Below are 22,074 nucleotides of genomic sequence, written 5' to 3'. Positions count from 1 at the left end.
ATAATTTTCAAAGTGAAAGACTGATATGAACAGAATGGTAAGGATACACTGTGGAATTGAATAGGATAAAGCTTTACACTGAGAGAGGTTTATATATGGACTGACATCTAATATCTGAGCCATACAGTGGAAACTGCTGCAGTGGAGTCCTTTAGTAGGCACACAAATGCTTAATCTGAATAGGCAGAGCTCATTCTCTGCCCTTATTTTTGGCACTCTTGATTTCAGTGTATTGATGGATGTAGGAAAATAATGTTCCCTCTTAAAAGGGAATGTATTTAGATTTGTCACGAGATTTTAGATATACTTTCAGTGGTGCAGATTTTTTCAGTTTGATTTGGTAAAGGTATGTTTATTTAAAATCATTATTAAAGGGAATCCTTATCAATGCCATCTTTAATAACAGTCTGTTATACAACTGTTCATTTAAAGTGACACATTCCATCAATAATTACTTAAATCCCACAATGGGTTCTAGGAACTTTCCTTGACTGAGTTTGAAAAGGATCTAAATAATTCTGAGTTTTTGTATGCTAGTTACATGCAGCTAATTCAATTGGGTATTTTTCATTAAAACTAGTTTGAACAACACAGAGTGAATTCCCTTAGACAGAACTTCCCGAAACTCCTGTCTGGGATTCAGGTAATGAATAGAGAGTCTTAGGATTTTACTGAAGTGTTCAAAGTTGTAACAGATGAAGAGACTTTGAAGTGAAATAGAATGAACGGGATATGAGGAAAGTAGTCTGTGCTTGCCTATTCACCTTTTTTCTATTTTCTTTGTAACAATTACAAAACGATGTTTGTTCTTATTTTCTGCCACATTACAACAATCTGAACCTGAATATGTTCCTAGATGTGTCAAAACATAGTCTAGAAAGAAAAGAAGCAGTTTTCTGACAAGGTCAATCCCCTCGGAAATTCCCAATATGAGCCCAAACGTGTCAGCGCATAGCGAAGGCGAAGGAGTGTGGGGTGCGAGCCTCACTTTTCAGAATGAGAGGTCAGCAGATCAGTGTTTGAAGATTTTGTGGAATGTTGTGTAACATGGATGTTAAAGCTATGTTACACAAAAATAATATATACTGTAAGTTGCATGAGCCTTGGCATGTATGTTCACCTTTGGAGCTTGAAAGTGAGGTAAGGTTTTCCTAATCCTTCAAAGATCAAATTAGCTATCAAAGGCAAAGGTTGCCCAACCTCCTCATATAACAAATAGTGCAGATGGTGCCTTTCTCTTCTGGACCTTCTCAGTTCACTAGGGTTACTTGTGTTTAACTCCTGCTGACATCCTACAACTAGACACTTGGAATCAAAAGCCCTCTCTTCCCCTAGATCCCTGATTTCACTCTCATTCTTCATCAAGGATGTATTACTTTCAATAGGATTGCTTCCAAGGTGGCTTGCTGACCAGTTCACAAGTCAGAGTGGGTTACCCTCTGTTACGACCCCAAGTGTCTAGGGGTAAAGGGGTGTAACATTTAGGATAATTTTTGGAAGCAGGTGGGTTCTGGTTAGGGACTAGGAAGCATGATAACAAGGGTTGGTGCAAAAGTGATGATTTTAAGTTGAATAAGTGACTGGGATGAAATAAGACACAATAACACACAGGGTAAGGGAACTAGAGTGGTGCTAAAGAAAAGAAAATAACAATCAAAATGGAGCTGGCTAAGAAAGTGAGGGAAAGCTAACCTGACTACAAAAGAAAACCTTAAACACACGGTCTTCTGCGTCTTCAACACCCTCGGCTAACCTCCACTGACTACCCAAAACCATACAAGACAAACGGCACTCACCCGTACAAAACTAGTGTGACTAATACAAGAATCAACTACATGTGTGCAAAATTTACCCAACAACCTGAACTAACTCTATACACAAAAGTTCACACAAATACACGAGTGAACTACAAATACAAATGAGAGTAGACAAGTAACAGGGTACAAAAGAACACAGAGGTTGATACAATAACAAGTTTGGGCAAGGTTATGGCAAAATAAGGATAACACAAACAAACGAAAGTACAAAGAAATGAACAGAAACCAACAAAACAACAAAGCCGAAGCTATACGAAAACACACACAAAGCAAAACAACAAAGCTGAAGCTATACGAAAACACACACAAAGCAAAACAACAAAGCCGAAGCTATACGAAAACACACACAAACCCAAACCAGATAGGACCAAAGTCAAACAAAAGGCCTCTTCCTTTTGAAAAACTCCATGTTTTATACTGAATAAGATGAGTTGTGATTGGTCGAGAAGCTAATTGAAGATGATGTCATACAGAAACAGTGGTGTAATGATGGACCAATGGGAGAGGGAGAACAATCAAAGTCAGATGTGTGGAACATAACAACAAAAACACACATAGACCACACACTGGAACGTAACATCCTCCATTTTCCATTTTCACATCATCTGTCATTGGTCTCAGTAGTTTAGGAATTAATGGGATTAGATCTAGATTTAATTCTGTCAAGGAATGGTGGTCATGTGCTATGCTTGAAAAATGCAAATGTAAATTAGTTGTTTTAGCTTCCACAGTACAGTCAGCATATAAATTATGGCATTTTGTAAAAAACCTGACTTCAGAAGAATAATCTCATCTTCATTGCTGCTATCACATACATCTTTTGTACTTTCAGTTCTGTCTTCACCAGTGGTCTCTCGTGCTTTGCATTTTAAATCAGTCATCTTGTGTCTCTGTCCCATCTGGCATTCCCACGCGCACCGTGTTTAACAAATGTTCACGCCTCAAGTAATACACCTATCACCGTTTACTCCTGTCACTATTTTAGTTCCCCTCTTCCCTCACTTCCCCGCTCACTATTGCAGATTCTCCTAGAGCTCCCAAGTTCGCGTTATTTCCTTACTAGCCTTCACTTCTGTATTTGATCTTCTAGCCTGCCCCTCATTTTCGACTTTGTCTTTCCCATGTTCCGACCTACTTGCCTGCTTCCTGGTTTATGTTTTGCTTAGTGATTTGGATTAGTGATCTCTCTCTCTCTCCCGAGTCCTGCACAGGATCCATATGCCCTACCTGCCCACTCTTACATATTGTGCTTCAAGTTCTCTTGCTTTCAATAGAGGTAGGTATCCACAGGCAAAAACAGGTCTGTCTGAAGTGTGTGATATGATGTGATAGAAGTGTATCAAATCCTCTTCCTTGATGACTGTTCCTGTTCCAGTGACTTGAAAAGCCGGAGAATTATATCAAATTCTCCAAGAAAGCTTTTGAAACAGTCTTAGCTTTAATTGTGATTTGGGATAGCAACAGCAAATGCTTGTGATGACCATAATATTCCTTGTGGCTCTGTTGTTGAAGTAGCTCCCACAAACAAGATCAACAGGATAGTTGGTTTAAGTTTTTAACCATTAGGGCAGCTCTCTCAGCTTTAGAGTTCCTCTTTCCATATTGGTGTATGAGATTTTCTCTTTATTGTAAAGTAAATATGACCTGTTTTGTGGGCACCTTCAAGAACTGTTTCAGTATGCTGTTAAGGTAAGCAAATTAGTAACTGACAGTTCCTCATTCTAGACATTTCTTATTCACCATACCATCTTTCAATTCAAGCCCATTCCATTCCCTCAGAAATTAGCTTTTAGTGTCTCTGTACTCATTTGTTTGAAAGAAAGCTTACTCTTATTTTCAATTAAATGTTTTGGGATTAGTGCCAATTTTCTTGGATCATCCCTGGCATTGACATTTTTTCCTGTGCAACTGAAACTGTCTGGGCTGAAGTTGCATTCAGGGTTGGAGTCTTCACCAAAATAGGAAGCTCAAATGCTGGAGAGTTGTTGCACTCAATTAGTTCCACAGAATAGTGCTGACAAAAGGCGGATATTGCTTCCCTATGATATTTCTATCTGCCTTCAGTTAGCAAATGTAATGTTTTTCTTATTTGTTGTAATAGAATAATGTGCAATTTTTTTCTTTTCTTCTTTTGTTTGCATTCTATTTAAATGTACAGGAGTGCTGTGTGTCCATAAAAAATGTCCCTCAGGGGCCAATATTTTTTTTTCTTGTGAGAAAGGATTGCTCTCAAGATGGTTTTGAAGTTACCTAGCTGAGTCATTGGCATCTTGAATTTTTTCAAGCTCCATTATTGACTTTATGAGTTGACAGAGCTGCTAGCCAGTGGTGTCCTGCTGTTTCTGGTTTTACGTGTAAATTGGGGAGTTGTTAGGACTGAAAACTAATTTCCATAAAGGTAATTTAACTTCTCAACACCCCAAATGTTCTAACTTGTGGGCAGGGTAGTTCCTTTTAGATAAACACCCATTGTTATGGGCTATTACTGTACTGAACAGTTCTTTCCGGACCCTATGAGGACGACACAATCCGAAGTAGTGAGGAAACACTGGGGAAAAAGGTCATGCAGGAATACGGGGATGAAAACAGGGGGGCGTGTCCAAAGTGGTGCATGGGGAAGGTGTGGTCGAGGCAAACAATCCAAAGGTAATCCAGACGGGCAATCCAAAAACACAAGCATAAATCCATGGCCAGGTGATCCATCCAGGAGATTAAAACCAGGAACCGGGTCGGAACCAGCAGGGGGGACAGAGACAGAGACTTAAAAACATGACGGAGCCAGACTCATCAGGACCCGGCCTCGCACGATATGGAAATGAGTGTCTGGCTTTTAAGGGGAACGGGAAGGAAGCTGGAACAAGGGGCAGGTGCACAGAATTAAGTCCAAAGTGAAAAGAGCTGGAGCGCCCTTAAGGAGGAGGGACTAAAATCGTGACAATTACTCTGAGTCTACCATTCTGTTCCTGATAAAGGGCAATGTGTGATGCTGATATCAGTGAGCAAGATACTGTAGATGAGAGATTTTGATTAGAGAATGTGCTCTCACACATGTAGGAAGCATATGGGGAAAAACATACCAAATTATTTTTTTTCTCAAAACCATTCTTGCTATTGAATGTCAATGCTCTTGTATTCTCATGCTCAAAATGCGTGTGGCCAGGAATTAAAAAACTGAGAAAACTGTTTTTGCCATTTTGTAAGGGGCCGTCAATGAAATAAATGAATTCATACTTTGTTACCTTGTGGTCACAGGCGTTATTTTAAGCACAAAGTAACCTGGACTACACATAGATTTTTATATGGACTGAAAATTCTGTGACTTCTGGGTATCTGATCTTGAGGGAAAGGTTTTGCTGGAGGGCAGCTTTGTCTGAAAGTGCCTGAATGTGTCAGAATTTGCCTGAAGACTGAAGCTCTTGGGCAAGTCTGGCCAGGTGCTGCTTAAATTGGAAGAATCTTTTATTTCAAGGGCACCTGTCACCCCACTTTCAGGCTGGGGGACAAATGTATGCTGTCCATCTATCCAGGGGTGTTGTGAGGGTTAAGAAATGTGATGAGCTGAACAGTCATTGGCATGTCTACACTGATAAAATAAAATTAAGATTCTTCTCTGTGCTCTTAAAATATCCTGTTCATCAAACAGCTGAAAATTAGCATCATGTAAAAAAACAACAAAAAATCACAACAGTACATGAAACAGCACTCCAGGTCGTGCTTAATGTGGTTTCTAGAGCAGCATATCCATTTTCCACACTACTGAGGTTCAGGGATTCTCAATGTTATTAGGTCAAGCACAACATTATGTATTATGCATACAGCACCATCGTTTTTTCTCCTGTTGAGTGTGAATTATTATCAGTAATAAAAAAAAGTTTTTTAGTGATGCACACATGACAAAAATGGTGGATATATTAATCAGCCATGAGACTGAGAACATCTCCCTCAACTAATCTGTCGGTGTCTGTTATTGCAGGAATAATGGCCTTAGTCAGATGCCCATCTCGTTTCCAGCCAGGATAACCCTGCTTCTTCAGTCTGATAGGTCCCCGCTTGTCAAATACATTCATTTCTTTGTTTGAGATGGAAGTGTTAGTATTACTTTCATTATAATGAATTCTTGTTGCTTCCCTCTTCAAATTTCGAGAGTCAAATCCTTTATTTAAACAAACCAGCAAGATCTGATCTTCTCTACAGCTGTGACAGCAAATCCTTGATTGTAATCTTATAGCTGCTTACCCTTCTGTATTTCCCACTTAAACAGTGAAAGGGCCTGTTGTATGTAAGTGTGTACTAGGCAAAAAAAGGCAATTTTTTGAGGGGAGATGGGAAGGGGTACTGAAACTTGTTTGTGTGCTTTGTTTTCCCACAAACTTTTAAGTACTGTTGGTGACGAGTAGGTGGCACTCTTTCTTTTAGTTCAAAATTACCAAGCCAATGCCCAGGTATGCTTACCCTACAAAATAGCTCCAGCTTTCAGATCTTACATCGAGTCCTAAATACATAGTCATTAAAGATTCTACATCACTTCAGTGACTGTAAGAGTAGGGGTGTTAATCAAGGAGTCCTGGATAAATTCCACTCCAGGTTTAAACAATCTGACATCCCTAAAATCCCCCATTACTTCAAATGGTGAGGCACTTTCTTACTTCCTCCCAGTTTTTTATTATTTATTTAAATGGATAAGTCTATTAAGACTGACTTCTCCTTTACAATGCCGGACCAGAAGGTGCCCAGAGTGGCTGCAGATGCAGAGCAGCTGGCACATGTCTCTCAGGACACTGCTGCACTGCTGTACTGCAGTGGATGTAGCGGGTTCCCTCCTGTAAGCACTAATAAAGAACTTGTGTGTAACTTGCAGAATAATAGAAAAGACACAGAAAGTACAAAACATATTGAAGAATTACTTATAAGTACAGAGGACACTTTGTGGTGTTCGGTTTTCATCGTGACAATGACAATAATGCATCCAGCTCTAGCAGCCCTGCTCTTTGAAAATGGTGGTCTGAGATCTCAAGATCAACTCATAGTGGGGCTTCGCTTTGTACATCGATGTATGGAAACTACCTCTCTTGACACTGCTGCACAGACCAGGGCCATGCACAAGCAGTGGCTCTTTCTTTGTGACTAAACTTGCTCCATTGCTGATTATCACAAGACCAACAACCATCCACACCAGGTACTTTCCCTTGCAACAGAGCTCGCTGTATCACCTGCAAGTAAACAGCCACCACCACTCATTCAAGGCCCCTCAGGACAATTCCGGATCACCAAGACCGCATCTTGTACCTCCAGCAACCTTATTTACTGTATCTCTTGCAGTAAATGCCCAGCCATCTACATTGGAGAAACAGGAAGGAGACTCGGAGACCACTTCAGAGAACACGTCAGGGCTGTGAAGATTAGATCTCTCCAAACCCATTGTTTCTCATTTCACCTCTGACAGCCACGACCACTCTAATCTCTCCGTCTGTGTTCTCAAAGATGGTTTTCCGAACTCATACATCAGAAAGACCACCGAAATTAAAATTATTCTGCAGCTAGGATCACACATTCTCCCTTCCCTTAACAACAGACTACTGTTCTTTTACATTTTCTCCATTCATTGGAAGTTTCATTTCACACCTCTCTGCACCCATTCTGACTTCACACCTCTTGATTGGCCTCTCTTTCTGTCCCCTACTCCCGCCGGTCACTCCTCCTCCCTCCCAACCTTTGTTCTCCCGCTACTTTACCTTTGCCTACTGCCCTGTCTCTCTCACACCTGAAGAAGGCTCCACGGCCGAAACGTTGTGTTCTCTTTCTTCTTTTTTTCAGCATGGAATAAACCTATTACTTGTTCCTTTGCAGCCTACGCATGCTGACGCAGCTACCCACCTGAACTACTACTGTATATGATAATCTATTTCTTTAAGACTATATGATGTATTTTATTCTCGCTTGATACATTTATCTTTATATTAGGGGTGGAAATCTCTAGGCACCTCCCAATTTGATTTGATTTCGATTCAGGGTGCCACAATGCAATTATAGTTTCTCGATGCATTTCAATTTTTTTCTATACGATGATTTTTTGTCTTGCTGTGTAACTACTTGCTGCTTTTGAAACATAGAAAATGCAACATACTCGGCTGAATTTACTTCCATTATCTTTTATTGAACCAATATAGTAACAAATGGAAATGAGCCAACTGGCAGGTTACATGTGTCATCATATTTTCCAGCACTGTAGAGTAAACAACAGAAATATATATGTGCCTGTAGTAGCATCTTTGGTTTAAATTAACAATGACTTCAGCATGTCCTGAATCACTTGACATAAAGGTTGCCCTATTTATACATTTATTTTCAAACCAAATCTTCCTGTTAGATAAACAACAGGCATAGAACCCCACCACCACCACCACCACCACCCCCAACAGAAATATGTTTTGTAGTGTGTAGTGTGAAAATCAAGAATGGCTTTCATACAAAATAAATACATATCTCTAGAACCTCTCATACAAAACAATATTTTCTGTAACATCATATAAAACAATAGAAAATTGAGAAACGAAATAATAGGCCACAATGAAATCATAATATTGCGTGGAAGTGCAACATTGCAATATGTTTAGCTGGTGAATGCTGGAATGTGTAAGAACAGGAGCTGGTCTACATGCTCTGGTCTAAGTGTGCTGTGCTGTAACTCTACCCCTGCAATGGAGACAACTCTCGCCGAGACAGTATGTTGTACAGTACCTCGGCTCCAGTGTTTGCAGCATTAAGCGAAAGCCCGGGTTTTTAACAACGGCGTAGGGGCGCAAATCTTTTGCGATAAAACTTGCTATAGACCTGGTGATTCGCTTCGCCCTTTCCGAACTACAGTATGTGGAAGCTTCGACACTTGCTCGAGGATTCTCTGTTCTGCAGCAACAAGAACAGGCCGTTTTTCCTCCGACTCCGGATGGAAACGTGAAATATGATTTCGCATGTTCGTTGTATTCCCGAAATATTTTATCTCGGTATGACACAGCTTACACACACTATACATGGCTCTTATCCAGTTCATTTTTACCTTTTACTTAATAAAATCCAAAATGTGCCCATACGGTGGCTTTCCAAGTGGAGGCTGCAGGCCGTAGTTTGTCCATCTTCACAAACCATGTAGCTTAGTTTAGTTCAAATGTAAGCATGGCGCATTGTTAACATATACAGTACGTCTATTAGTTTCATCTTAAGCCCAACAAACGAAACCATTATTATTTTCTCTATTTGTCCTTTACGTTGTATTGTTTTTATCGGAAAAATTTAGTACTGTGCATATTAAAAAATAAATAAAAGATCGATTATAGAGTTTTGTGCATCGACGCAGAATCGTACAAGAGAGATGCATCTAAGAATCGATTTTTTTCCCCACCCCTAATTTATATTTTAAAATATTTGTAAAAATGCATTTTCTTCTTACAAAAATCGCAAATGTACAGTAGGCTTGTAGTCTTCTCCGTCTTGGTGAAGTGAGAACTTGCAGGCTGTACACGTTTACTGTGCAACAGGATAACAGCTATTATAGCAAGTTAGTTCCACTGCAGTTTGTTTAAAGGTTTAAAAGTTATTTTAATCCGTGAGAGAGAGAGAGAGAGAGCTAAGAGCCCAGTCTGTGGTCACTGCGCTTCAGCTCTTCCACTGTGTTGTCCAGCCTGTCCATCGAGAGACTCCTATAGCTATAACATAAAAATCCTGAAACACAGATTTTTTTATCTTTTATTACAGACTGGAATGACCTAATTAAAATGATTTAATAATTTGCTGTTGAACTAAAATCACTCTAATCAAATATAACTTACAGTATAAGGTTCCCATAACTAACGGGGTATTTGTCTGGCAATCTGAGCTAAAGTTAAGGCTTGCACCCATCAAATAGAAATTAAGAGCTGAGGTGTTCTGCTCACGTTTTCAGCTTCACACGTCACATCTTGGAGCTTTTCCTGACTTGGCATCGGAGAGTTAGTGGCTGAAAGCAGAAAGCTAATGCACCTTTCTACATATTGATCTGAGGACCCAAGGGTGAGTTACCATAACCGTGCCCTCCTCTGTCCATAGGGTTACTCATAATCACTCAAAAAAGTTTAAATCTGGGGCCTAAGGTGCCATAAAGATAAACTTGAATTAATAATTAATGGTTCATTAGACTTGCAGCAGTCAAGTTGAAGAATTTGTCTTATGTGCCCAGAAGTAGCCATCTTCTAATATTGTAGGCATATATATGTACTGTGTAATAGTAGTACAGGTAGGTAGCTGTGCCAGCATGCGTAGGCTGCAGAGGAACAAGTAATAAGTTTACTGTATTCCATGCTGAAAAGACAAAAAAAGAGAAACATCATTTTGGCACGTTGTCCTTTCTTCTCTTTTCAGCATGGAATAAACCTATTACTTGTTCCCATACTGTATAATGGTACATACTGTATTGGAAAGAGATGAAACAATAGCACGAACCAGTAAAAAATTAAGTAAAGTTTTAGACCAGGAAAGGGGTATGACTGATGTATTAAATTAATATTTCACTCAGGTCTTCATCAAGCAAGAAAGTGACAATTTGCTTCAGGCTGAGGAAAGACAAATGTCTTAATTATTTAGTTTTACATGGAAGAGACAGAAGTGTTACAGGTACTAGAAGAGCTTTAGATAAACAAATCTCCAGGGCTATAAGGAAACATGAAATATTATTCATAGGTCATTAATACACCTATTCCAGCAATCACTCAATATGGGGCTAGTACCCTTTGACTGAAAGATTACTACAGTAGACCTCATCCATAAGAAGGGTGATAAAACAAAACCAATTAATTGCAGACCAATTATTCTTATTTGCATTACATATTAAGATTATAGAAATGATATTTAGTAATACATCAGAGAATTAGCTGAACGGTACTCACATTCTAAAGGATAGATCCTAACTCACATTGCAGGCAGTAGCCCATCAAAAAAATACATGTACAGTACTTGGATTAAGATATGGTGAATGGATAGTAAACAGAATACATACAGTATAAGGAGTGTCTGTTAAAACTGGAGGTATAATTAACAGAACTTCGCAGGAATCTGTATTAAGACCACTTCCGTTCCTATTTGAGATTATTAATTGAGATTCTGTTATAAGTTGTACATTTGTTACATTTGCAGATGACTAACAAACATAGTAGACATGGCAAAGGATGTGCAAAAGAATTTATAAAAGGTCTAAGAACGTATTTTATTGATGGTCCCTTACCGCGCGCTCCCTGCACAGCCCCGTTACCGTAATTGCAATATTACAGTGCAGGCTGTTTCTTTCAATATGCAATTCTATTGCGTTTAAAAATCAATTTTAAGATTGTGTGCCCATGTATTTTTATGAATAAACCACAGTTGCATAAACTGTAGCATAGACGTAATTGATCAAACACATTAAAAAGTAGCCTATCAGTGGGTGTCGCGTAAAAGTTTATAAAACATGTTTCATTACAGTAAATCCAGAAACAATAAGCGAAGGTATTTCCTTTTGGTATTACAGTTTGGTAAATAAGGAATTATTTATCGACTGGCAAAACGGCAGTGCTATAACAACTTTATACAGTAGCTACAGCTGTTTTATAGTGGATTTAAACAACTTAAAAACAGGTTTAACATTAACACCGAAGGTAAGTACTACATCTTTCCCACAGCTAAAGAAAGTATAGAATTGAAACTCATACTGGTGAAAGTAACGCGTAACGTGGCGTGTGGTTCATTATACAATATTTAATTTACTGTATATAAATGCATTAATGCAAGTACTCGAATATCAAACAGAATGCCGCTATATTCAAATAATCTCGACAATTGGAGTAGCCCCAATTAATTACCCAGGCTTAGGTACTGTGTCAGTTTTTTTTGAGAAACGTTTGTTCAATAAATATTTTATTTTTAAGAACATATAAGCACAATCTCGCACGAATGTCAACGACGAGGATTTTAGGATTTTATTTGTGATCCAGACAACAGGCAAGATTGAAAATTGATATGTGGATTAATAAAGAAAATAAAGAACAACTTCGAATTTCGTAATTTAGATTCTTATTTTTGCGAAATAATTTTATCCTCATGATACTTAGCAAGCGCTAAAAATGTATATTTACAATTCGAAGTTTAAATTTCCTTTGATGTTGGTTTTTTTTACTGTCAAAGTAAATTCAAGGTATTTTAAGCTCTTAAAGCCCTCAAGAGATTTGGCATCACTAGCATCTGTATTCAAAAGGCTACAAACGACAAAGGCCATTCATCACGTTTGGTAGTTAGTCCCTTATTATTCCAAGAATCGTTCGTTCGCATACTCACACAACCCTTTGGGTAAAGACATGTCTAATGTTATCCATTTTAAATACACTTCTGTAGTTGCCACTCGTGTCCTCTGTGTTTCACAGTTCATTTTGAAGAGGTCCACTTTGTTTACTTTGTCAGTGCATTTGAGAATTTTGAACATATGGATCAGGTCATCTAGTAGTCCTCTCTGTTAAAGACTATAAAGGTCTGGTGTTGTTCCCTGCCGCTGGGTATCACAATGATTGTTACTAGTGTACTGAAGTACAGATGGTTAATGGAAGTGTTCTGTAGTGTTTACAGAGTAAAATGTGGTTGAAAGTTCTGCACTGTTACTTATTAAAACGTTCTTAAAATACAGTAAGTTACTGACGTTCCTTTAAGGCATGGAATGTCTTTGATTGCTCCTCGCTGGACTGATTAAAAAGTTTGGAGGTAATGGAGAGGAGTCCCGATTACCTGTCAAGCGCTTTGAGTGGAGTGTCCAGATGTGCAAGGAATTATAATGATTAAAATTAAACACTGTGTTGTAAATTAGAATGGGAAGCACCTCAGATATGCCATTGAAGATACAGGCTTTAGGAGCATCAGTGTTATACTCAGCCTTAATGTCGACGCTGCTGATGTTCAAGTAAAGATGTGCCATTCGGCAGAGCACTTTCCTTCTCTTCTGCTGTGCTCATTTTGCCAGGAAGGCTTGGTCATGTGTGCAGCACGGTGGTGCAGTGGTTTGCATTTCTGGCTCACAGCACTGGGGTCCTGGGTTCAATTGCTGGGGTTCTGTCTGCTTGGCGTTTGTATGTTCTTCCTATGTTTGTGTGGGTATCCTCTGGGTGCTACAGTTTTCTCCCACAGCCTAAAAACATGTTAATATGTTAATTGGCTTCTGGGAAAATGGGCTCTGGTGTGAGTTTGTGTGTCTGTGGCACACACACCCTACAGTTGGCTGGTGTCCTGTCCAGGCTGTACCCTGCCTTGTGCCTGTTGCCTACTGGGATAGGCACCAGCTCCCTCTCGACCCTGTATTGGATAAAGCAGTTAGAAAATGGATGGATGGGTTTGGACACGTTCAGTTGACAGTTTTAGCACCGCCCAAATTTAAAACAATAAAAACAAATGAAGTGAATGCACAGGCCGGCTGTGTGGAGGATGAACAGTTTGTGTAATGATCCTGTCAGGACACAGAATGGAGTTGCATAGTGCTGTGCATTGTTTAAATACAGCAGAGAAAGAGCATGGCCCTGTGAGCAGATGTGTTTAAATACAGGATATTATAACACTAGTATGCACAATACATAGTCTATATTTATATTCTGAAGAATTTACAAGACTTTAATACAGAGTTTGTAGAAGAAATATGAGTTCTGGGCATTTCTCCAGTTTGGTCACTTACTGTAAGCATTAATATTATGTTGCACACAGCTAGTTGGTGTTCGATTAGGTGTACTGCTACACAAGTCTGCAGAGTCCTGGCCAGAGAAACAGGGCACTGGTGAGCTGAATATTCCAAAGCGGACCCCTGACAGGGCTCTGTCATTTTGTTCCTTCTGTCTTGGAGCTCCTGGACACTCGAGATGATGAGTACCATGGATGGTCTGTTTCTAGCTCTCATCCTGGCTCCAGGTCTCCTATGCACTAAGCAATGAATCTTACTTATTAGTGTTAAATTTGATGGAACACTTGGAAATCCTGTATGGAATAAAACAAACTCTTTTGTCTATCTTGGGAACATAAGATCATTTAAATGTGTAATTTTTATTATTTGTTGTGCTCTCATAAGGATTTAGGAATAGGAATACTATTAGGAATATTTACACTGGTTAATATCGTGGTAAATTTGGTTAGTTGACAACCTTTGATTTTTGACACTCATATCCCACAGTGTAGGAAATGTGATTATTAACTGAGGTTTTGTTTATTTAAACTGTATTTACTGTTTACACTTAAAAAAATACATTAGTATTAAACAACAAAAGTATTATTTTTTTCAATAACACATGACCATCAAATGGTATAACATGGTATAACCTGTAGTGGGTATACAGTATGAAGCACAGTCCTGCAATGCAGAATTAAAAATGTGTGTGTACTAATCATGTCTGCAGTCTCCTGCCTGGCTGCTCATTCCTCAGTAATACCACATATTGTCTCATAATGGGGAGCTGTTTCTCCCCACTGACAGGCTCAGGAGCACCACAGTACACACTCTGCAGTAATAAGCAAGCACACGTTAGTGTTCATCTATTAAAGAAGATCTGACAGTTGTTGTATAACAGTATATTGCTCACTGTTCTTATCTTTTGACTCTTTTCCACTAACCCCATAGCTTGTAGTGCTGTGTTTTTTGTAGTTCGTTTGAAACCTTTATAGTGAGTTGCCTTAGCTTGGCTAATGGCCAGTCGCTGTGTCTCCTTCTCACATCTCATGTTTCTGCTGCACTGCTGTGCTTGTCTTTGCCCAGCAGGATCGCATCGTTCTTCAACACAAGGCTGCTGTGCAAACTTTCTTTTCTTCTCTGGAAAGTTTTGTAATCCACTTTAAAAATGTTTTCACTCCCTGCCAGTTTGAGCCATCCCCCTTCCCTCCCCTCCCACGTGAGGAAGAGCTATCCAGGGACAAAGCACTGAATAAGTAATGAAGGCACACAGCGAGAGGAGCGCTGGACAGGAGTTTGTCACAGGGATCAACATTAGATCCAAGCACGGGGAGTCAAAGAGTGGGAGGAGGGGTGGGGTATAGTTAAAGCATGTTTTTTTTCTTATCTTCTAGAGAAAGGATCGTCAGCAGATATTAAATTCTGGCAATTATGAAGTTGGCACAGAGACAGGAGCATTTCCACACACAGACCGGCGGTTTTAGAGCTCAAAGAGCAGTGCTTCCCAGCCTCAGCCCCCTCCCCCTGCTTTATTTCAGTAGATGGTAGGCTCCATTTAAAAGGGTTCTTGTCATCTCTCAATGCTCTGTGTCCTTTAGAGAGCAGCGGCAGCAAGCACATTTTGCAGGGGGAGAGACCAGCTTCTCATTCCTTTACTGACTGTGTCTCACACACGCGCACAGAGACAGGCGTACTCGCACATGGACTTAACACACAACAGGTAGAGGGCACCTAATTATTCAGCAGCACAGGCTTTGCTTGGGGAAGAAAAAGAAAAAGGAGCTTTGTGGATTTTCTACTGTACATAGTACAAAGATAAAAAGAGGCACTTTTAGCTTCTGCTTCTTTCTGGTGCACCTGACACCATGCTGCCTTCTGTGGATTCCCTCCCCAGGCCAAAATTCTTAAAATGATGGACGACAACAAACAACTGGCTCACCGGATCGATGGGGCCATTCAGTCTGCCAGTCAGGAGGTGACCAACCTGCGTTCTGAGCTGTCGGCAACCAGCAGGAGGCTGGCAGAGCTGGGCGCCAACGAGCCCCCTGTCATGGAGAACAATCAACAGAACAGCCACGGTAAGAGGAGTTTGTCCAGCAGTGTGCTCCAGCTGTGTGTAGTGCAAAGTGTCTCTGGTCTATTGTATGCCAGGGGGCTGTTGTGTGCAAGTGTGTATTCTTGTGGAAAGTATGAATGGTGGCAGATTTTTACCCCCCCCAGCTTTGATGTCTTTTTTTCCATAAAGTTCATTTGTTGTTTAATGATTAACCCGCTGAACTGAGGAGAGGAATGAGAGAGAGCAAGGAGGTGGCTGATTGGTAAAGAAGGCTTTTCCTTGTCATTCAATCTGGCTGTTTTCTGTTCCAGTGCTGCTCTCTCTCACTCTCCTCTCTGGTGCTTTCAGAAGCGGGAGTGTTAATGATTTCAGGCTAGTAAGCTATGTGAGATCTGGGAATCGCAGGCTGTACTGCAGCAAGTTTCTGCTGTCGCTGTGCTCTGTCTCGGCAGTGGATGGGATTTAGTTTTAGGGCTAAGGCAGCGTGGCACATTTTCTTTTCATTTCTATCTCTCCAGTCCCCTTGCTGATCTTCTGTCCCTACTGCTTTTCCTCAAGGCTGTGTGTTACTGTGATGGCAGTGTTTGCTGGAGGGCAGGAGTGTGGGGGGCTGGCGCTGTAGGATTTGCTGTCTCTCGGGGAGCCCCCAGCATATGAATGAGTGTTGTCTGTCTCTCTGCAGTGAACCAGTGACAAGCAAGTCTGTTTTAGTTGCCTTTGCTGCCATTGCTGAATGGCCTGGGCTTCTGTAGCAGAATGAAGCCCCTGCTGCAAGCTTGTCCAGGTGTGCCGAGAGCTCTCCAGCTGGGAGATTATCTCTGGTTTTAAACTGTTGTTGGGATCTAGGTCCTTTTCCTTTTCCCCTGTCTTGTCTCTTTGGAATGATGTTTAACCCCTGGGGTGTTGGGTGATGTTTTGTTGCAATCTAACAAGTGTCCCCCATGTTCCTTCAGAAAATGTTCTGAAACATTGGCAACTTTTTGCCTTGTGCCTGTCTTGTGTGTCATTTTATTTTTTCTGCTAGTGCTCACAGAGGCAAACCTGTCACTAGTGGCAACAGATGCAGCGTTCTGTTGGCTTTCAAGATGATGTAATGCTGTTCCCCCAGCTAGTCGGAGAAGTGGTGCGATGAGCGGGAAGAGACTTGCTCCGCTTACATACTCATGAGTGAGCAGCAGTGTGATGCAGCACAATTTCAATAAGCATTTTCACTCATATGTTCACATGTGTGAGTGAAACACTTTCAGTTTCAGTTTTTTTCTCGAGTGGAAATGTAGCTCAGCTATAAAGTGTTGTCTTGGATGAAGAGAAAAAGAAATTGTTTGCTTTAAAGGTCTTACAGACTTTTTGAAAAAACTTTAAATATCATGACTAATGGTTTGGCTTCCTCAATGCATTTAAGACCCTCTGTTCTTTGTACTGTTTTACATGGTGAAGATTGGTGCTAGGTGATTTATGAATGTGAAAACATATGTTAACATCAGCAAAGATGTCTACTCTGTCATCTCTCTCTATACTCTGTCTGCTCCTAACTATCACTGTGATCACTCACTAGCTCAGCACACAGCTGTGTTAAAGCATTTAAATGACTGAATTTACAGTTTGACTGGTAACTATTTACCTTCTATTTAACTTCATCACACAGGTCTGGGAAGAGATGTTTTTTATTTACTAAATTGATAGCTGATTTCCTAATTGACACTCTACAGCAGCAGAGTGTCATGCTGGAGCAGATTTCTCTACATGGTGTAATTCTGATCCACAGAAAGTTATGCCAAGAATTCAGACAGTAATTACAGTGAGTGAGAAAGTGAGAATCATGGTCTTAAATCAGCTTAGTTTTTTCTGCAAATCAGCAGTCTTCATTGGCTTCAGACACCTTCTGTGATATGTATTTGTTTAAGATCACATTGTGTGTCCTTTCAACAGTAATAACTTGTACAATTTTGCTTCTGCTTCCCACAGAATAACAGCAGAGCAAAAGAATGTGAAGCCCTGCTTAAAATAAATAAATTGATCAAACTAGATAGTCAAAAAGTGCTCTGTCTTTTATTTGTTTTTTAATATATATTTCACCAGTCTGGACTGGTTTCCCCTCTTTTCGAGGATACCATGATGACCCAAGAGCGGAATTGTGACGCACTCTTGACCAGCTTGTATTGTGCTGTGTGGTACCAGTGCCAGGGCTGCTGTTGTGCCTTGTCTCTCAACATCACTAAATTCACAGCTGCCTGTTTTAAAAACAGGATTACAGTATGGAAGGCTTCTGTGGAGGGTGGACTGAAGCAGTCCCAGGTGGCACCTCACTTTGCCGCAGAATCTGTTTCCTTGTTAAGATCTGATTTGTGGAACAAAGAGGATATGATTTATTATGCGTCCCACAGTAGCTGAAAGCGTGTCAGGGGCATGGCCTTGGTTTAGCACACACGGAGGTATATGAGCCAAGCAGCAGTGTTAAACTGGAGAGCCATAGAGGCCTTTCTAGTGGGGGTGATGGGAGACAAAGCCAGTCCTGTGTCATGCCACATGATGTGTACACGGAACGAATTGCTCTGTCTGAGGGCCTGTCCTACTGTAGGCAGAGTGATACACAAGGCTTTTGCCTGACCAGTACTCTGGCACAGCTGCCCGGTTAGTGTTGCAGACAGGATTGGTAAAGTTAGAAATGAAGAGTGAATTAAATCCCACAGAAACTTTGACATAATTGTGCACAGCACTCAATAGGTGCTATTATCCCTCAGTTTGTGAACATACTGTATGCTTCTGTGTTTATTATTGAAACTCTTCTTTCCTGAACTTGCACAGATACTCAGTAATCCAGGAACCAAAATGTGACAAAGGACCAGCTGCAAAGGGTGTACTGGAGTTCTGGCCATGTTTTTTTCAGTATAGTAGCAAGACTAGATTAGTAATTGCTTTTAATATAGAAAAAAAAGTATTTCTGGGTTGATGGAAAGCTTTCTGAGTACAACTCTCATTGTGGCAATATGTACATCATTACTGTTCGTGATTTTTTTAATAGTTTGTGGCTAAATAAATGCAGATTTCTCAGTAGGAACCTCAGACTGTTAAATTACTTCAAGTATTTTATCTTTAATTTCAAGGTAAATGTGGTTACCCTACTCTTTTCTTCTGGACTGTGTCTCCAGGTTAAAGTACGTCTTTGATTGGCTTCATCCATCATTGAGGCTCCTTCTTTGTGCTGGTTTACATTTTAATTTTTATTGACCTGTCCCCTGTGATAACAAATAGGCACCCTTGGCCATGTCTGGACAGTGACAAATGGCTGATTGTTGTAAAATCAGAGTGGAAGCAGGGGAATCAGTTTTTTGTATATATTGGTGAATTTCCATTAGATTGGCCAGGTTCAGAACTGAAGAAGTTTGAATATGATTATATTTCAATCCCAGGATGAACATTTTGTTTTGAGAAAATACAAAGTTTCTCTTGGTTGAATTTCATTCACTGAGACTGGAGGTATTCAGATGACTGGGGTTAAAAACTGCTTAATTTAATTAACATTTTATGATGACAACTCCTTAGTCTTAAGCTACATAGTTAATGAAATGTCCCAGTAATTAGAGCACACTCATTTGGGATTTCTCTGCTGAAGACTGAGAAGCTAATGAAAAAAACACAAAACCAGATGGGAGTTGTTCTGAACTTCTGGAATAGGGTGTTCTAATGAGATTTAAAGTGTTTTGCTTCCTCTTTTGGAAGAGTGTCTTTGCCAAAAGCGAAAGCACCAAGCCACAGTTGAGGGCTCACTATACCAGGGGCGCAGATCAGGCAGCCACCAAGCTGAACTCCGTGGCCGGAGTCAGGAAGCAAGGGCTGCAGGAGTGTCGATCTCATCAGATTAAGGCCAAAGGAGACATCTGCTGAGGTTGGGGGCCCTAGACAGCACAGCCACGATTAGAACTTGATTAGTCTTGCTCAGTACTGATAAGGAGGATTTCAATAGGGCTGTTGTTGACCCTGCTAAGAAGTCTATAAGACTCCCGATTCTTGGCCTGGCACACTGGAGCCACTCAATACACAGTTTCTCTGGGCACCTCAGCACACACACCTGCCAGGTTTTATTGAGCACTTTCTTCCTTCATCTACTATTTGCTTCTGTTCTGCAATTGTAGTCATCTGAACTTGGAACTGTGATTGTCTGTATTCTCCTTAAAACAGACAATCACAGGCCTCCTGTCTCTGAGCCACCCATTTCACACACAGCTATATACTGTACATGTAAAAGGCTCTAACTGTAATCCTTTTGTGATAAAATAATCATAAGTTGATAATAAGTGATAATCTAGTGCTACTCTCAGTTGAATTATACTACTGCAGTGGCCTTGTTAAAATCCAGTTTACAAGGGAATCACCTGACTGAAGCCAGCTAGGATCTTCCTTTGTTTGTGCTGTTCCTAGCTGTCATGAACACATAAAAAATGAAAGTCTTTGATTTTGCTGCAGCTCAAGGCGCTGGCTTGTATTGGTCTGATTCTGATGGATTAAAATCACTGTATGTCTGAAAAGAGGCTCTCTTTGAGCTTCACTTCAAGGTAGGAAATGAAAATATATTTCTGTATGTCTCCTGAGAAATGTTTACTCTTGTAGTGTATGTTTGATATTGGACAAATGTGCACATTTTCTGCTTAGCAGAAGAAAGACTAAGTTAGATTTTAAATGGAGCTTCTTCTGTTTCTGTTTGAAATATTGTTTATCAATATAAACTGTAACACTATGATGTACAGGGTTGAGCTGATTGAGAGAAACACCATCTGACAAATAAATTCATCCATTGCCCTAATGTGTGGTGCCATGCTATGTCTGGGACAGATATCATGGTGGATTGACTAGCTATGTTCTCAGACAGCAGCTCATTTTGCATCCAACTTATACAAAAAATGAGACAATACACTTAGCAGATTTTTTTAAAAATACAATTTGAACACAAGTTTTTAAATTCTTGCAAGTGGTTAGGTAGTGTGTTTGCTCTACTGAGAACTATACAGTATGACTCTCATTTCAGCATTTCAGAAGCCACATTTCAGAAGACACTGACTTCCGAAGGAGAATTGTTTTGCCCAGTCTCTTCCAGATGATGGAAGATTCCAAAATGCTTCTGCTTGACCAGAGCAGTCCAGCTTTTCTAAAGAACTGCTTTTACTCATGTTTTTCACTTAGGTTTCTTTGCCATAAAAACAGCAAAAATAAAAATTAAGCTGATCTTGAAATTATTATTATTATTATTATTATTATTATTAATAATAATAATAATATCATTAACACCTCATACTCATATTAATAGTTAGCAACACTGTGCACAAACTTAAAAAAACACTTGAAAATACAGAATGAGGAATTCATTTCAGAAAGAGTAATCATCAGGGCCTTATAGTGATCAGTACATTTTGGTTTTATTCACATGATAGATCAAGTGTATTTGTCAGTTGATTAGTTCCTGCTGAAGGTTCTCATTGTTCATTTAATAAAAACACAAGCACAGAGGGTTTTTTCCTTTCTCGGGCGTGCACTCTGTGGACTCACTGACCTAATGAACATCATGACACATCAGAGGAAACTCCCTTTGCTTTGCTAGGGTTTGAAGTGCTCTTTTCCATTTTAGTGTCACTACTATTTTGTGCTTGATAAATGGAAGAGAAGGTGGTGGTGCTATGTCTTAGTAATTACACGTTGCACTTTTTGACAAGCAGTTCAGGACCTGAGAAACAGCTGGCATCAGTGATTGGCTGTAGGAAATCATGATGTTAACATTTAACTGACTGAACATCTTTATAAGCATAGAATCAGGTACAGAAGCCTGTGTGTTGTGTTTGAAAGGGTTGAATGGGCAGGTAAACTACATTTTGGCCTTGTTGTGTTGTTGTGTTGTTACTGTGGACTCATCTATAGAAATCGATCAGTTTTTCTTCAGTTTTTCACAAACTGTTCTGCAGCCGTAGTAGTTTTGGTAGAGGGGGTTAATTAAGTGTGTGAGTCAGTTTGGGGGGTATCTGCAGTTTTTTAAATGAGATGGCAAACAATAGACTGGTTATAATATTTTAATTAAGCCTGACAGCTTCTAGAGTGATGCTGACAATTAATCACCTGAATAGACCTCACTGTTGACTGAAATGTCATTAAACTTTAATTGTCAGTACTGAATAAACCTGGCAAATTATATCCTTCTGTTGTGTAATTGGTCAGTGATTCATTGTGTTCTGTAGAGAAGAGAAGATATGGCACAAGTACTAGATGAAAGGTATGCTTTCTATTTGCAACCTCAGATACTGTTTTATAGATTGAGTGCATTTTCATTTACTTATGCAAATAACACACAAGAAAGCCTTCTAAAATTTGAGGCTGTGTCTGCTACAGTACATACAACATTAGCAATGAGTGATCTGTTGTATAGCATACTATTTGCTCTCCATCAAAATGCATCTTTAGTGTCTAAGAAGAAAATAAGTCCCCTAAAGGTAAAACTCAAAGACACCCTCATCCTAACAGGATTT

The 22,074-nt window shown here is 39.9% G+C and overlaps 1 protein-coding gene across 1 annotated transcript in view; it reads left to right on the top strand.

Annotated features, from left to right (window-relative positions):
* Positions 1–22,074, top strand: part of kazna (kazrin, periplakin interacting protein a) — a 607,020-nt gene that overhangs the window by 217,401 nt on the left and 367,545 nt on the right. Inside the window, exon 3 of the mRNA XM_088617118.1 lies at positions 15,404–15,587. Coding sequence (XP_088473244.1) covers positions 15,404–15,587 — 184 coding nt within the window. The remainder of the gene's footprint in view (positions 1–15,403; positions 15,588–22,074) is intronic.

Source organism: Lepisosteus platostomus, chromosome 23, assembly GCF_059453375.1.
Source record: "Lepisosteus platostomus isolate fLepPlt1 chromosome 23, fLepPlt1.hap1, whole genome shotgun sequence".
Taxonomy (NCBI): domain Eukaryota; kingdom Metazoa; phylum Chordata; class Actinopteri; order Semionotiformes; family Lepisosteidae; genus Lepisosteus; species Lepisosteus platostomus.
Note: the sequence above shows the minus strand (reverse complement) of the source record. Positions and strands in the feature narration are given on the sequence as shown.